At 36.9% G+C, this 16,624-nt stretch overlaps 2 protein-coding genes across 4 annotated transcripts; both read left to right on the forward strand.

Annotated features, from left to right (window-relative positions):
- The first annotated feature begins 1,539 nt into the window (after positions 1-1,539).
- LOC111788206 (ATP phosphoribosyltransferase 2, chloroplastic-like) lies at positions 1,540-8,318 on the forward strand. 2 transcript variants are annotated; one of them, XM_023668488.1, is made up of 11 exons: positions 1,540-1,826; positions 1,921-1,980; positions 2,109-2,222; positions 2,331-2,396; positions 2,498-2,605; positions 2,737-2,820; positions 7,109-7,210; positions 7,342-7,455; positions 7,533-7,613; positions 7,733-7,852; positions 7,948-8,318. In XM_023668488.1, exons 1-11 carry the CDS (start codon positions 1,584-1,586, stop codon positions 8,041-8,043), a joined length of 1,188 nt encoding a protein of 395 aa, XP_023524256.1. In that variant the 5' UTR covers positions 1,540-1,583; the 3' UTR covers positions 8,044-8,318. The 2 variants fall into 2 exon arrangements, with proteins under 2 accessions (XP_023524256.1, XP_023524246.1); XM_023668478.1 differs by lacking the exons at positions 1,540-1,826; positions 1,921-1,980; positions 2,109-2,222; ... (1 more) ...; positions 2,498-2,605; positions 2,737-2,820 and adding exons at positions 5,194-5,480; positions 5,575-5,634; positions 5,763-5,876; ... (1 more) ...; positions 6,152-6,259; positions 6,391-6,474.
- A 1,367-nt stretch (positions 8,319-9,685) lies between these two features.
- Positions 9,686-15,861, forward strand: LOC111805848 (ribosome biogenesis protein BOP1 homolog). Of its 2 annotated transcripts, none has more exons than XM_023691101.1 (18): positions 9,686-9,973; positions 10,302-10,367; positions 10,648-10,755; positions 10,859-11,013; positions 11,716-11,833; positions 11,944-12,045; positions 12,326-12,482; positions 12,565-12,673; positions 12,794-12,896; positions 13,068-13,218; positions 13,298-13,430; positions 13,522-13,628; positions 13,707-13,774; positions 13,866-13,926; positions 14,605-14,832; positions 14,910-14,994; positions 15,172-15,350; positions 15,557-15,861. In XM_023691101.1, exons 1-18 carry the CDS (start codon positions 9,764-9,766, stop codon positions 15,640-15,642), a joined length of 2,226 nt encoding a protein of 741 aa, XP_023546869.1. In that variant the 5' UTR covers positions 9,686-9,763; the 3' UTR covers positions 15,643-15,861. The 2 variants fall into 2 exon arrangements, with proteins under 2 accessions (XP_023546869.1, XP_023546877.1); XM_023691109.1 differs by having other exon boundaries at positions 10,651-10,755.
- Positions 15,862-16,624: the final 763 nt, after the last annotated feature.

The following is a 16,624-nucleotide window of genomic DNA, read 5'->3' on the forward strand; positions in this document are numbered from 1 at the left end:
CTTGCTTATCGTTCCACTCGTGATCCTGTAGAAGATTTTGAGGGATGCACTTGGATCTTCCCCTCCTATAAGACCCTCGAAAAATAGAAGAGACAAAAGTATTTATTCTCTTCTTTTATGTGAATGGTCGTATTTGTATTGAAAGGTCAACGATCTTCGATATATCTTTTTTAATTATATTAATATGTATATTTGTCTTAAAACTAATAACAAATAAAAAATTTTAATTTTATTATAAATTTAAAAAATGGAGAGAGATAATAGTTTTTTTTTTTTTAATTGTAAAATTCAAATGACAATGTGCAAAAATTAAAAATTAAAATGAAAAAAAGGAAGTTTCAAAACAAGGGGGGTGTTTTCGTAGTTTCACACGTATGAATTAAAAAAAAAAACAGAAAAACGTAGAATTTGCCAAATTGGAAACTCTCTTCGTTGGGCGGCAGCAGCTTGGTGACTCAGCATCCAATTTCCACGTGGGTTTGTTGTAAAAAATAAAAATCGCTGAATAATCAAAGAAGGTAATTAAGCTTGGAGTGTTTGACCCAATTTCTACCATAATACATGACAAATTTTACCGAGATAAAAGTTAAAATAAGAGGAGTCAACAAAAAAAAAAAAAAAAAAAAAACTTCCTTAGTCTCAACCTAGCGACATGTCTACTCAAAGACAAGGAGTAAAACGGTAAAAAACAATTTTTTTTTTCAAAATACAATAAAAGTTACTTACCAAAGAGGGGCAAAATAGACTTTTTAAATCTGACTTCGTGGATATCTCTCCCCGAGAGACGAGAGAGAGAGTGAAATGAAAAAAAGTATATATATTTTTTAAAATATAAGTGTAAATAGGCAAAACTCATCACTAGTACATATTGTTTGTTCCGACCCCATCTTAGAGTGGGCTTACTACTTAGATGCTGACTTCGCGCTTGGCTACTCAATGTTTACTATGGGCACGATGACTGGTACACTAGAGGTGCATCCTTCTCGGTCCTCTCGTATTAGGGAAAAGTCCTCTCAATGCTCTAATGCTCATACTGGATATAGATCGAATTGTCTCACGACGTTTTAAACCCAGCTCACGTATCGTTTTAATGGGCGAATAGCCCAACCCTTGGAACATACTATAGCCCCAGGTGGCGAAGAGCCGACATCGATGTTGTCAATGTGAGCTATTGGGGAAGATCAACCTGTAATCCCTAGAGTAACTTTTATCCATTGAGCAACAACTCTTCCACTTGGCACCATCGGATCACTAAGGCCGACTTTCGTCCCTGCTCGACCGGTGGGTGTTAAATATATCCGTCATTCTCGCAACTTTAAAACACAACTATTAAATAGATTTTTACCGCCTTGTAAAAAATGTTTGGACAGTGTTGCCCCTTGAAACGGGGGCAAAATGGACCTTTCAAAGAGCATCTCAGATCTCTAAGCCACTCTGTGTGCCCACTTTTGGCAACTTCCAAGGCGAATATCCTATATATTTTTATTTTAATTAATTAATTAATTAATTTTATTTATTTATTTATTTGGTAGGGTTTTATTCATCCAACAAAGGTCTGAAGCTTCCATTTGTAATCGCGAGAGATGTGGACGTTGACAGCGAATTTTCAGCACTGTTCGAGCTTCCCCATTCCTTCCATTTCCACAACCTCGCGTTCTTCGTGTTCTCGCGCTCGTTCCAAGCCGACGCTCATTTGTTCTTCCTTGCAAACTCAGGTTGAGACTCTTAATGGAACCTTGGACGGGAGGCTCTCTGAGAGAACCGAGATTCGATTTGGGTTGCCCAGTAAAGGTCGCATGGCATCCGACACTCTTGATCTTCTCAAGGTGCTTTCTTCTGTATCCTTTTTGTTTTGTTTTTGCCATTTTTCTTGCGAATTCTTCTCGTTGTTTGATTCTGTTATTCTCTCTGGCTTGCCAGGACTGTCAATTGTCTGTAAAACAAGTCAATCCTCGGCAGTATGTTGCAAAGATTCCGCAGGTACTTGCTAGTTTTTCACTGCTCTTGATGAAGGCGCTTCGATTTTTTAGCTATCGATTCATGTGAAGAATTCTGCGTATGTTCTTGTTTGTTCTTCTTATTTACGTATTCATTTTGATTTCTAACAGATATCGGGTTTGGAAGTCTGGTTCCAAAGGCCTAAAGACATCGTTCGGAAATTGTTATCTGGAGATCTAGACCTCGGCATTGTGGGACTCGATACAGTGAGCGAATATGGACAAGTGAGTGTCTCAGTATATAACGATATTTGTTTTTGTGGAATGAGATTGAATGTTGTTTTTATGTAATTGCAACCATTATGAAGAACAACTTTTATTTTCTTCGCACAGGGTAGTGAAGATCTTATCATCGTTCATGAGGCCCTTGAATATGGGGATTGCCGATTATCGCTTGCCGTAAGTTCGTCCTCCCTTCATATCATGAACGTTGATTTTGTTATGTCCCGTATATGTTAATTGCTGTATTCTGACAATGTCAACTTATACTCTCAAACTAGATACCCAAATACGGCATTTTCGAGAACATCAATTCGATCCGGGATCTATCTCGGATGCCCCACTGGACCGAGGAGAAGCCTCTTCGAGTTGCTACTGGCTTTACTCATGTATGATGCTTTGCTGCATTATCCATCATATCACTGCATAAGTTCATTAACGAAAGTGAAAAAAGTGTTTCAGTTTGGAGTTTGAATGAAGTACTAATTCGATAAGTTCTTAATAATGTCCTTTTTCACAGCTTGGCCCCAAATTTTTCAGAGAAAATGGGTTGGAACACGTGAGTTTTTCAACGGCTGATGGAGCATTAGAAGCTGCCCCTGCGGTAATAGTTCTTCCTGAAATGCAGCGTTTTTGTCTCGAATTGGTGGCTGATTTCCACATTATGCATGTCTTCTATGCATTGCATGATGCTATTGCCAGGGGAATAGTTATTTTTTTGGATGAAGTAACCATTTACTTAATGCATGTTATCATTGTAAACTTTTACTTAAAGCATGTCCTCACTATAACCATTTACTGGAAGTATGTTATTATTGTAGGCCACGTACATACATAGCTTGAGCGAAAACGACTGCAAAAAAGTGCTTTTATAAAAAGCAAGCAATGATAGTATTTGTTTTAGTTGTTCCAAGAATATATATATATATATATATATATATATATATATAGGGAGAGAGAGAGAGAGAGAGACGGAGAGATTTTTTTCAAAAATTGTGGACTCTGCTACTCGCACTTGGACTCGGACTCAGAGTTGGAAGAGGTCGTCTCGCTATCCAATTTGGGTCTACACACAGTTCGTCCAGTCAGCACAACAGTCACAAAATCTAAACAAAATTATTTTAAGGTTAAAATGTAACAAATTAATTTATTATCTAAATTAATTAAATAATAATCATTTCCGATATTAATTTGTTACATTAATAACTAAAATCTTATAAAATTTAAATATCAAATATTTACGACTCACACCACATCATTGATATTTATTATGTATTCACTTAAAATGTGATAAATTTTTTAAATTGAATATCACCGATGCATATTAAATTTGCTTGTGTTTGTCAACGGCTTTCAAGCTTGACTAATCCAGATTTGGTCGGAGAGGTGAGTCAGGGACTCACTTGGCTTTTGTTGCGGAGCTCGTAGTCTTCCTACCCTTGCTTATCGTTCCACTCGTGATCCTGTAGAAGATTTTGAGGGATGCACTTGGATCTTCCCCTCCTATAAGACCCTCGAAAAATAGAAGAGACAAAAGTATTTATTCTCTTCTTTTATGTGAATGGTCGTATTTGTATTGAAAGGTCAACGATCTTCGATATATCTTTTTTAATTATATTAATATGTATATTTGTCTTAAAACTAATAACAAATAAAAAATTTTAATTTTATTATAAATTTAAAAAATGGAGAGAGATAATAGTTTTTTTTTTTTTAATTGTAAAATTCAAATGACAATGTGCAAAAATTAAAAATTAAAATGAAAAAAAGGAAGTTTCAAAACAAGGGGGGTGTTTTCGTAGTTTCACACGTATGAATTAAAAAAAAAAACAGAAAAACGTAGAATTTGCCAAATTGGAAACTCTCTTCGTTGGGCGGCAGCAGCTTGGTGACTCAGCATCCAATTTCCACGTGGGTTTGTTGTAAAAAATAAAAATCGCTGAATAATCAAAGAAGGTAATTAAGCTTGGAGTGTTTGACCCAATTTCTACCATAATACATGACAAATTTTACCGAGATAAAAGTTAAAATAAGAGGAGTCAACAAAAAAAAAAAAAAAAAAAAAACTTCCTTAGTCTCAACCTAGCGACATGTCTACTCAAAGACAAGGAGTAAAACGGTAAAAAACAATTTTTTTTTTCAAAATACAATAAAAGTTACTTACCAAAGAGGGGCAAAATAGACTTTTTAAATCTGACTTCGTGGATATCTCTCCCCGAGAGACGAGAGAGAGAGTGAAATGAAAAAAAGTATATATATTTTTTAAAATATAAGTGTAAATAGGCAAAACTCATCACTAGTACATATTGTTTGTTCCGACCCCATCTTAGAGTGGGCTTACTACTTAGATGCTGACTTCGCGCTTGGCTACTCAATGTTTACTATGGGCACGATGACTGGTACACTAGAGGTGCATCCTTCTCGGTCCTCTCGTATTAGGGAAAAGTCCTCTCAATGCTCTAATGCTCATACTGGATATAGATCGAATTGTCTCACGACGTTTTAAACCCAGCTCACGTATCGTTTTAATGGGCGAATAGCCCAACCCTTGGAACATACTATAGCCCCAGGTGGCGAAGAGCCGACATCGATGTTGTCAATGTGAGCTATTGGGGAAGATCAACCTGTAATCCCTAGAGTAACTTTTATCCATTGAGCAACAACTCTTCCACTTGGCACCATCGGATCACTAAGGCCGACTTTCGTCCCTGCTCGACCGGTGGGTGTTAAATATATCCGTCATTCTCGCAACTTTAAAACACAACTATTAAATAGATTTTTACCGCCTTGTAAAAAATGTTTGGACAGTGTTGCCCCTTGAAACGGGGGCAAAATGGACCTTTCAAAGAGCATCTCAGATCTCTAAGCCACTCTGTGTGCCCACTTTTGGCAACTTCCAAGGCGAATATCCTATATATTTTTATTTTAATTAATTAATTAATTAATTTTATTTATTTATTTATTTGGTAGGGTTTTATTCATCCAACAAAGGTCTGAAGCTTCCATTTGTAATCGCGAGAGATGTGGACGTTGACAGCGAATTTTCAGCACTGTTCGAGCTTCCCCATTCCTTCCATTTCCACAACCTCGCGTTCTTCGTGTTCTCGCGCTCGTTCCAAGCCGACGCTCATTTGTTCTTCCTTGCAAACTCAGGTTGAGACTCTTAATGGAACCTTGGACGGGAGGCTCTCTGAGAGAACCGAGATTCGATTTGGGTTGCCCAGTAAAGGTCGCATGGCATCCGACACTCTTGATCTTCTCAAGGTGCTTTCTTCTGTATCCTTTTTGTTTTGTTTTTGCCATTTTTCTTGCGAATTCTTCTCGTTGTTTGATTCTGTTATTCTCTCTGGCTTGCCAGGACTGTCAATTGTCTGTAAAACAAGTCAATCCTCGGCAGTATGTTGCAAAGATTCCGCAGGTACTTGCTAGTTTTTCACTGCTCTTGATGAAGGCGCTTCGATTTTTTAGCTATCGATTCATGTGAAGAATTCTGCGTATGTTCTTGTTTGTTCTTCTTATTTACGTATTCATTTTGATTTCTAACAGATATCGGGTTTGGAAGTCTGGTTCCAAAGGCCTAAAGACATCGTTCGGAAATTGTTATCTGGAGATCTAGACCTCGGCATTGTGGGACTCGATACAGTGAGCGAATATGGACAAGTGAGTGTCTCAGTATATAACGATATTTGTTTTTGTGGAATGAGATTGAATGTTGTTTTTATGTAATTGCAACCATTATGAAGAACAACTTTTATTTTCTTCGCACAGGGTAGTGAAGATCTTATCATCGTTCATGAGGCCCTTGAATATGGGGATTGCCGATTATCGCTTGCCGTAAGTTCGTCCTCCCTTCATATCATGAACGTTGATTTTGTTATGTCCCGTATATGTTAATTGCTGTATTCTGACAATGTCAACTTATACTCTCAAACTAGATACCCAAATACGGCATTTTCGAGAACATCAATTCGATCCGGGATCTATCTCGGATGCCCCACTGGACCGAGGAGAAGCCTCTTCGAGTTGCTACTGGCTTTACTCATGTATGATGCTTTGCTGCATTATCCATCATATCACTGCATAAGTTCATTAACGAAAGTGAAAAAAGTGTTTCAGTTTGGAGTTTGAATGAAGTACTAATTCGATAAGTTCTTAATAATGTCCTTTTTCACAGCTTGGCCCCAAATTTTTCAGAGAAAATGGGTTGGAACACGTGAGTTTTTCAACGGCTGATGGAGCATTAGAAGCTGCCCCTGCGGTAATAGTTCTTCCTGAAATGCAGCGTTTTTGTCTCGAATTGGTGGCTGATTTCCACATTATGCATGTCTTCTATGCATTGCATGATGCTATTGCCAGGGGAATAGTTATTTTTTTGGATGAAGTAACCATTTACTTAATGCATGTTATCATTGTAAACTTTTACTTAAAGCATGTCCTCACTATAACCATTTACTGGAAGTATGTTATTATTGTAGGCCACGTACATACATAGCTTGAGCGAAAACGACTGCAAAAAAGTGCTTTTATAAAAAGCAAGCAATGATAGTATTTGTTTTAGTTGTTCCAAGAATATATATATATATATATATATATATATATATATCATGCTCGTCCCAAGTTGCTCACATTTTTCTTAAGCAAGATCGTCTTGTTGAATAGGTCTATGTAGGCCAACTTTCAGCTGTCTGGAAGAACAATTAAGGACTAAATGTAACTTCTAAAATGCATTTCAAGCAGGGATCAAAATACATTTTCTATGCATTATCCCATTGTTTTCAGCTAGGACTTTTCAGATCTTTGGTTGAAGACGACATAGTAATCTGGATAACCTTCACCGCTCGGTAGTATTCCTCTATAGTTTTGAACAATGTTTTTTGCCCTTTGAAATGCAGATGGGGATAGCTGATGCTATTTTGGACCTTGTAAGTAGTGGGACTACTCTGAAAGAAAACAACTTGAAAGAAATTGAAGGTGGAGTGGTTTTGGAAAGCCAGGTCAATTTCTAAATTGGTTTCGACGTTTAATCTCGTAAAACTGAGTTTCTTTGCGAAGCTTGCCATTAGATAGTTTTTTTAGGTTTAATCTATATCAGATGCTTTCTTACCACAAATATAATACTTTTTAGGCTGTTCTTCTTGCCAGCCGAAAGTCCTTGATTCAAAGAAAAGGTGCTCTAGACACAACCCATGAGATTCTTGAAAGACTGGAAGCACATCTTAAGGCTGTCGATCAGTTCGCGGTGAGTTGTTGCGGTGTGACTTGTAATCAATATTCTTCTTCCTTCTGAGCTTCATATTATCATGCTCTATCTGGCAGGTGACTGCAAATATGAGAGGAAACAGTGAACAAGAAGTTGTGGAGCGCGTTTTAAGTCAACCATCATTGGCCGGGTTGCAGGTGAAAGCAATTCTTTCGTAACACACCACCCGATCGAAAACGGAGGAAAAAGAATAAAGCGTTAGAAAGTGAATACACATTCCTATCGTCTGTGTATAATCGATATCTTCTTCATGCAGGGCCCTACTATAAGTCCAGTTTTCTGCAAACGTGATGGGAAGACAGTAGCTGATTACTATGCCATTGTCATATGTGTCCCCAAGAAGCTCCTCTACAAGTCAGTTAAGCAACTGAGAGCAGTAAGTCATTAGCTTTTAAGCCTTGAACAACATCTCTTCTTTAATGCATTACGAGACCATTTATAGTGTTTTTCACACGGAACCGATTGTTGCAGATCGGAGGAAGCGGGGTTCTAATATCTCCGTTAACGTACATTTTCGACGAAGAAACTCCGAGATGGAATCAACTTCTCAAAGAACTCGGGCTATAGTGAGTAGAATGGTATATTGAGTGATTGAGTTTGTAGAAGGCACATCCTGTTCTTGGCCACCCTAGAAAGAGTACCTTCCACTTCCTCTTCCTCCCATAGATCCACCAAAACTTGCAGTCATTTATGTGTAATCCTGTTTTTGTGTCATTTGCCTTCTCTTAGACGTTTTGCCCTCGCAAATGTGCTGCTTCATTGAGGATTGTGTTTTTATTTCATTTTTGAGTTCATATGGGCAATTTTGATATTATTATGTTCTATAAAAGGTCAATTTATAAGTCAAATTTACAAAATGTAATTAGTTTCTTTGCCTTGATACATATAACAAATTACAGAGATTCCCTTAAAAAATAATAATAATAATAATAAATGGTTTTTTTCAAAAAAAATTATTTGAGAGATTTAAAAATTATTCAATGGTAACCCAACTCAAGCGGAAGAAACTTATTCAATGGTCACTGCTAACCGCTTTTGGTCCCAAATCTTTGGGGTTGCTTTTTCCAATAAACGTTGGTTACATTTCTTTATGTTATTTGTACCAGTAACTGGTTTATGGATGAGTGCTCTTGGAGTAGTTGGTCTGGCCCTGAACCTACGTGCCTATGACTTCGTTTCTCAGGAAATCCGTGCAGCGGAAGATCCTGAATTTGAGACTTTCTATACCAAAAATATTCTCTTAAACGAAGGTATTCGTGCTTGGATGGCGGCTCAAGATNGTTGCTTTTTCCAGTAAACGTTAGTTACATTTCTTTATGTTATTTGTACTCGTAATGGGTTTATGGATGAGTGCTCTTGGAGTAGTTGGTTTGGCCTTGAACCTACGGGCCTATGACTTCATTTCTTAGGAAATCCGTGCAGCGGATTTATGAATTTAGGAGGGGTGTATGATTGAGTTAGATTGAGTCGAGAAAAATCTTTTAGACCAATCTAAAATTGGTTGGTGACCTGAGTAACTCGAATAGAGTTTCAATGGATCCAACTCTCTATTATCATATTGTCACGTTGGCTAATTGTCTCGTCCTTTTTTATTTATAATTATTTAAAAAAAATCCTACATATTTACCATACATATTACATTAATAACTAAAATATCATAAATGTCAAATATCAAACATTTACTAGGCAATATCATAAAGTTCAAATATCAACAATTTATAAGTCAAAATGCACCACTAACATCAGTTATAAATATTAAATATTATTAACATTTTGAACAGTAGAGTAGGCATTTACCAGTTAAAATGCACCACTAACATCAATTACAAATATTAAATATTATTAACATTTTTAACAGTAGTGTAGAGTCAAGTTGTAACTCTATATTCGGGCTAATCCTCTTACCTAACTAAAAAAATGTCAACCGACAAACCGAACCAAATAGGTTCATATTAGGTTAATTTAAAAAGGGCAGAGATGTGAGTTGATTTATTAAAAATAATCTTATTCCATTATTAGGGTATCCACTAGGGTAATCTTGGATAATGAATTATTGAATAAAGTTCTTTAAATTTTGTACTAATTTAAGATGGGCCCAAATAGGTTCATATTCGGCCCAATATTCGATTGAAACTTAAATTATGGGCCCAAATAGGTTCATATTCGGCCCAATCTTCTTCCATTGAAACTCTTTCTCCTCCGAGTCGAGTAGCCGTAAAACCACGTAAAACCCTACTTTGCTCCTCTGCGTTCTTCCTCACAACTCATTCCGGCAGAGGGAGAAACAATGAAGTTGAATCTTGACGCCGAGAGCTCGCCGCAGGCAACTAGGCCAAAGAAAAAGCATGGTAGAAAGAATAGCCAACTCAAGCCAAGCAAAAGCAAAGTTGAAAAGCAGAACAGTGCCGAATTACATTTAGAACAAGAAGCTCCAACTACAGATGAGGCTTCATTACAACAACATTTGGATTCTGCTTCGCTCTCCGATTCTAAAGAGGTTACTTTTCTTTTGCTGCTCGATGTAGTGTAATGCCCTACTTTTGAATTTTTTAGCTGAAAAATTATTCAGGAATAATCGTTCATGCTATTGCCTTCGGTGTCTGCTAACTGACGATGTTAGCTGAATTACTGAATGCTTGACGACGTTCAATCTTCAACTTATTTGGATTTTGACGAAATATTGCATCATTCAAATGTGCACATATCTTCAGTCTGTTGACTTTAGCTATTCAGTAGAAACCTATGGTTTCAATTTTTGTCTAGTTGTTGGACATTTGTGCCGACTGTGTTTTTGGATTGGTTCCCTGAAAAATTTGTGATTATAGGATGTTTCGGATGATTTTAAAGACCTCAAATTATCAAAAGCTCGAGAAAGTGGATCTGCAGATGAGGTATATTGCAATTACATGTTTTTCTCATGGGAAAATACAGTAATCTAAACTTTATATGCTCCAGAAGATTGAAATAGATTGATTCGTGTGTTCGGATGTTCTAAATTAGTAGTTGTATCTTTAGAGTCCTTGGTCCTTTAGCACACTCTTCTCTCTCTGTCTCACCCAACCTCCCTTTTCAATTTTCACGACTTAGTATTTCTGTTTGGGAAGTCACGTGTAGTACTGGTTATTTTTTGTTGGACCAAATTGTGTTTAATACTATTTAGAGTTGTTGTAGCAGGATCATGTCAATACAGGAAGCCCTGATAATTTAGACCAAGAAAACGAGGATGACAACCCCATACGTGATCAAGTGGATGAGGAAAGTGATTCGTCTGAGGATGAGGTGCGTGTAAATCAAATAGGCTCATAAAAATGATAATAAATTCTTATTTACGTTTACAATATAACAGCATAAAATTTCCTTCTTAAATTTTAATCATATGTAGGTAGCTCCTAGGAACACCGTTGGGGATGTTCCCTTGGAGTGGTATAGAGATGAGAAGCATATTGGATATGACATATCTGGAAAGAAAATTTTGAAGAAAGAAAGAGAAGACAAATTACAATCATTTTTAGCAAGTGCTGATGACTCAAAAAGTTGGTGAGTTTTCAGTTGTTGAGATCAATTTTTATCTTCTCCCCACATCACCTTGATATCTATATTTGTGCGAAGACGCTTGTCCATAATAACTATCATTTTATGCTTTTGTAATTTAGAGTTGTCTTGAGTTGCCACGGTACTCAATACTGAAACGTTCCTTTTGCTTTTGTTTCAAACATGTGATGTCATGAAATGTTCCTTTTCCTATAATGTATATGACTTATAATAAGTGTACTAGCCGATTACACACATCTTGACCAATGTTAGCACAATTGTCTCAATGGCAATATTTGTCTTAGTGAAACTTGGTGGCTATTGATATGTTAGGTAAGTGGCCACTTCTCACTTAGTCAATGAAGTGAAGGATTTAATGCCTCTTCATGCCTTATATTCTATAGATGAGGTATTTAGGCCTCTTTGTCCCACAAGGTTCAGCGGCAGAAGCATTATTAGTTCTCAAAGAGGATGGAGATACTTAGATGAGATTTAATGCGGTTGAGGAAGTAATTGAGAAAGCCAAAAATCCTATCTGTATTTTGATTTTGAATATTTATATCAAACTTGATAAACCTTATTACCAGAATTCACAACTCACTCTTACATTCCCAACTGTATAGAATATATGCATTCAGTAGTATCTTCTCATTCCCATTTGAGGTGTTCTTTGTGACTTTTTGAGTCTTAACTTGTCATATCCATTAGGCGCAAGTTATATGATGAATATAATGATGAGGTAATAGAGTTGTCAAAGGAAGAAGTCAAGCAACTACGGAGACTGCTCAAAGGAAAGGCTCCACATGCTGACTTTGATCCATATGCGGTCGGTAGTTGTGCAATTTTTTTAGATTAAGTGTTATTTGACAACCCATTCCTTGCAATGAGATGCTTTTCCTAACATGTATATATCATTTTTCCATTTTCCAACTACAGCCTTATGTTGATTGGTTTAAATGGGACGATGGAAAGCACCCACTGTCAAATGCACCTGAACCAAAGAGGCGTTTTATCCGTTCAAAATGGGAAGCTAAAAAGGTATTGCTTTCAAATTTTGTCCAAGGTGAAATGGCGTGATGTGTTTTTAACACTTTGGTCTTTAGAATTTTTTTCTAATGAATAAGAAATGTTTTCCCATCGACCATAATCATATATCTGATTATACCAATGTGTTTACCTGTGATTCTTTTATATATCTACCCTTGTACGTACTTCCATATTTCTCGATCAAGGCCTTGTTTCTCATAAAACATACCTGCTATCATATACTAGTCCATGTTTTGTGCTCTACATTTTCTGATTTTGGTCAATTCTGTAGGTTGTTCAATTAGTTCGGGCAATTAGAAATGGACATATTAAATTTGACAAGCCCAAAGAAGAGCAGCGTTTCTACCATTTGTGGGGTGATGATTCTAGCTCCACAGAGAAGACCGCACATTTGTCTTACATTCCTGCACCAAAACCAAAGTTTCCAGGTATTATTTATCTGTCTTCTAGATTTTTAGGTGTTTACCACTTTTCTCTGGCATATCTGCTAAGTGTCTTAGTTTTTGACAGGTCATGATGAGTCATATAATCCTTCATTGGAATATATCCCCACTCAAGAAGAAATAAACTCATATCAGTTAATGTATGATGAAGATCGACCGAAGTTTATTCCTAGAAGGTTGTAAAGCTTTGTCTATTGTCAATAGCTAATAGTATTATGCCTAATATATTTATCATCTGCCCATCTACTTTGTTTTGTTGTGCATCCATTGGTTTATGTTATATCTGTTCTGGTCAGGTTTACATCCATGAGAAGTGTACCTGCCTACGACAGTGCTCTGAAGGATGCATTTGAACGTTGTTTGGATCTATACTTGTGCCCTCGTGTTCGGAAGAAGCGTGTAAGTAAAACAAGACCAAGAGCCTTTGCTGTTTTATTTTTTTTAAAAATAAACCCTACTATTGTTTCCTAGGTCTTACATCAGATTTAAGCTCTTTTGATGTTATTCTATCACTCAATAACTATACAAATACATTGATTTTTCTTTCTTCTCATAACTTTCATGTTTCAGATTAATATTGATCCTGAGTCTTTGAAGCCTAAGCTGCCAAGCCGGAAAGATCTTAGACCTTATCCGACTACATGCTATCTTGAATTTAGAGGTCATAAGGATGCTGTCATGTCCATTTCAACTGAAGCCAATGGCCAATGGATTGCTTCAGGTAAGAATAACGAATGTAAATTCACGTGACCAAAAGAATGGTTTGGATTGGGTCCTAATTTCTGATATTGTGTGTGAAGGTTCATTGGATGGAACTGTTCGGATATGGGAAGTTGAAACAGGCAGATGTCTCAAAGTATGGGAGCTTGGGGAGGCTGTGAAGTATGTAGCCTGGAATCCCTTGCCCGAGCTTCCAATTTTAGCTGCAGCTGTGTAAGCCTAATGATACCATCATTTTCAAAATATTTAAACTATGGTATAACATTCTCTCTTTTTTGTTAATTTACTGGTTAACATTCTGCAGGGGTGTAGATGTACTGCTTTTAAACACTGGTTTTGGGGATGGAGAGGTTCAAGCGAAAGTTAAGGAACTTCTCCACATTGACGCACTTCCTGCAACGGATAATTCTGGTAGTATGCAATAGTGATTTATCTCAGTGCCATAGTCGGTTTGAGTGTTGTCCTAATCTGTGATGATTCTATGCATAGATAAGACGCCAATTGCAACCTGGCTTCAAGATGACAAGGTCGAGGGGATTAGATTGAGGCATTTTAAGGTGCTTTCTGTTCATCTTCTCCCTCTAATGTTATGGATCTTTCTAAGTGAGGAATGTGACTGGAGTGTCCTGTGTTTCATGTGGTTTGCAGACTGTATCTTCAGTTGAATGGCATCGCAAAGGAGATTACCTTTCAACAGTTATGCCAGCTGATATCCTATTCAACTTTTTTTTTGAAGTGTTGCCATTTTTTTTTGACTTGGATATAATTGACTTTGAGTTATGTGTCCGTATATCTAATCTGTGGTGAAGCCTTGGTATTTGTAAAATTTTTCTATGCAATTGTAAGTCATGTCCTGTTGTCTAAACCTGTAGCTTTGGTGAATAGCATCTGTTTGCTGAAGTCAACTTGACACCATTTTGATTCTTGCCTTTACTTTGTCCGAGATGGTTTTTCAAGTCCATGATTCTAAGCTTGTAAGTAACATTTTTTCTGGTTAGTTTGAGTGTTGCTTATAAGGCACCTGCTCTTTGGCATAAATAAGACATTAAACGATTAGGTTTTGTGATTACTCGCCTAAAAGTAAGTCAGTTTGGGCTTTTGGGAGTTCTAACTATCTTGATTTTTATTTTGTTGTTTTAGGGCCTTTTTGCTTTTCTCTTTGGTTGTGTACATGCTTCTGTTGGGGATGTTTTTCTACTTTTTTATGCCTTTTCTCGCTTCATGTATGTTTCATTCTTGTGGAAATTTTGTTTCTAATTAAAGAAATGTTATGAAATTTGCAAATTGGACCTTTTTGTGTCTGATATTTTCTTGTTCGATGCGTGAAATGGTAACAATTATAATTTGTTTATTTAAGAGAGGAACTGTTTTCCTTGACCCGTCTTACGTGAATCAAGAGGAGTTGTTATTCACCAGCTCTCTAGAAAGCTTACACAAAAGATTCCATTCAAGTTGCATGGGCTTCCTGTTTCATCCATTTTTCATCCTACTCGATCCATCTTCTTTGTATCAACGAAGAAGAATGTTCGTGTTTATGATCTATTGAAGCAAAAGCTCATGAAAAAGCTGGAAACTGGACTTCGTGAAGTTTCTTCTATTGCTGTGCATCCAGCTGGTACATTAAAGATTAATCCTCACTAGTTACTACATTGTATAGTTCTTGGAAAAGCTCACCGTGACGTTTTTATGTAGGTGATAATGTTATCGTGGGGAGCAGAGAAGGAAAAGTATGTTGGTTTGATATGGACCTTTCATCACAGCCTTACAAAATTCTCAGGTATTTTTTATTCTTTGCTGGATAAAATGAATAGCTTGGGGAAGGTTTCGACTTTTGATGATTTGAATGTAAAAAAAATGTTCACATGGAGGGATTAGTTGGTAGGAGGGGACTTTTTTCCCCTGCTATCTATAGAAGTCGAAAATCTCTAACATTCCTTTTGCAATATTTGTGCAGCTGCCATCCAAAAGATGTCACAAATGTTGCCTTCCATCGATCATATCCATTGTTTGCATCGTGCTCCGATGATTGCACTGCATATGTTTTCCATGGGATGGTTTACTCGGATCTTACACAGAATCCCCTTATTAGACCGTTGGAAATACTAAGAGGACACAAAACCACCAATGGAAGAGGTGAGTGAGTTGATTGCGTCGATTAAATTCTTAATTCTTTCGGCTCGATCGATCGTCATATCTAAATCAAGTATTTCGAAAATAGTGTTTTGAACAAAGAAACATCAAATGGTGTCTTTTATGTATGTGCATGTAGATGGGATCTCCTTGCAATATTATTCTAGAAACTGATATTATCACATTGCTTGTGGTGTCTCAAATGGCAGGAGTAATGGACTGCAAATTTCACCCAAGGCAGCCATGGTTGTTTACTGCTGGTGCGGATTCAGTGATCAAACTGTACTGCCACTGAGAAGATCAAAGGAAGAAACAAGATGGCAGCCACTTGGTATCTGGGAATTGCTGTTTTGCTCTGATCATATGAAGGTCAAAGAATTCAATTTTGTCTCTTTTTCAATCTAATCTTAATCTTTTATCAATTTAAGGATTGTTGTTATACATAAATAGAAGCTAGTCCAGTCATTGTAATCCACATTTTAAAGAAATGAGATTTTACTGTTTTTTCTTCTTATTTGTGCCCTCTCTTGGAAAGAAAGAACGTTAATGAGGCTGCTGCCATTATATACAAATTCTACGAGATCCTATTATTATTACGAACTGAATAATGAATAACGAAACACAAATCTCTCATTACAATTGGTATATACAACCCCCTCAGGCCGATCATGTTCGTGTGTATAAGGGGTTTAACCTCAACTGACCTTAATGCCTATTTGAGATCTGAATTGACAACCTAAATAAGAATGGTAGCTTGAGCATGCCACCAAACTAAGTTAGGGTCTTGACAACCTAACCTAAAAAAGAATGGTGGTAGCTTGAGCATGCCACCAAGCTAAGTTAGGGTCTTGACAACCTAAAAAAGAATGGTAGCTTGAGCATGCCACCAAGCTAAGTTAGGTCTCGACATCTCCAACACTGACATTTCCAAGCTCAATTTTGAGATATGAATCGACAATTTAAGTTAGGATCTCGACATCTCCAACACTGACATTTCCAAGCTCAATTTTGAGATATGAATCGACAATTTAAGTTAGGATCTCGACATCTCCAACACTGACATTTCCAAGCTCAATTTTGAGATATGAATCGACAATTTAAAAAGAAATGGTAGCTCGAGTATGTCACCAAGCCAAGTTAGGGTCTCGACATCTGGACATTTCCAACCAACTATATTAGATAGTCCACCTCTACAACTTATCCGTGCTCAGCTTGATATCACTTCATACTCGGAGTGTATTGAACAAAGCACCAAATTAGGTCTATTCTTGGGTCTA

The sequence above is a fragment of the Cucurbita pepo genome, chromosome LG01 (assembly GCF_002806865.2).
Source record: "Cucurbita pepo subsp. pepo cultivar mu-cu-16 chromosome LG01, ASM280686v2, whole genome shotgun sequence".
Lineage (NCBI taxonomy): Eukaryota > Viridiplantae > Streptophyta > Magnoliopsida > Cucurbitales > Cucurbitaceae > Cucurbita > Cucurbita pepo.

Coding starts and splice junctions, on each gene's coding strand:
- LOC111805848 (XM_023691101.1), top strand. CDS start 9,764: ATGAAGTTGAATCTTGACGCCGAGAGCTCGCCGCAGGCAACTAGGCCA. Junction 12,897..13,067: donor CTCGTGTTCGGAAGAAGCGT/GTAAGTAAAACA, acceptor TTCATGTTTCAG/ATTAATATTGATCCTGAGTC. Junction 13,927..14,604: donor TTCAACAGTTATGCCAGCTG/ATATCCTATTCA, acceptor GACCCGTCTTAC/GTGAATCAAGAGGAGTTGTT.
- LOC111788206 (XM_023668488.1), top strand. CDS start 1,584: ATGTGGACGTTGACAGCGAATTTTCAGCACTGTTCGAGCTTCCCCATT. Junction 2,606..2,736: donor TTGCTACTGGCTTTACTCAT/GTATGATGCTTT, acceptor CCTTTTTCACAG/CTTGGCCCCAAATTTTTCAG. Junction 7,614..7,732: donor CATCATTGGCCGGGTTGCAG/GTGAAAGCAATT, acceptor TTCTTCATGCAG/GGCCCTACTATAAGTCCAGT.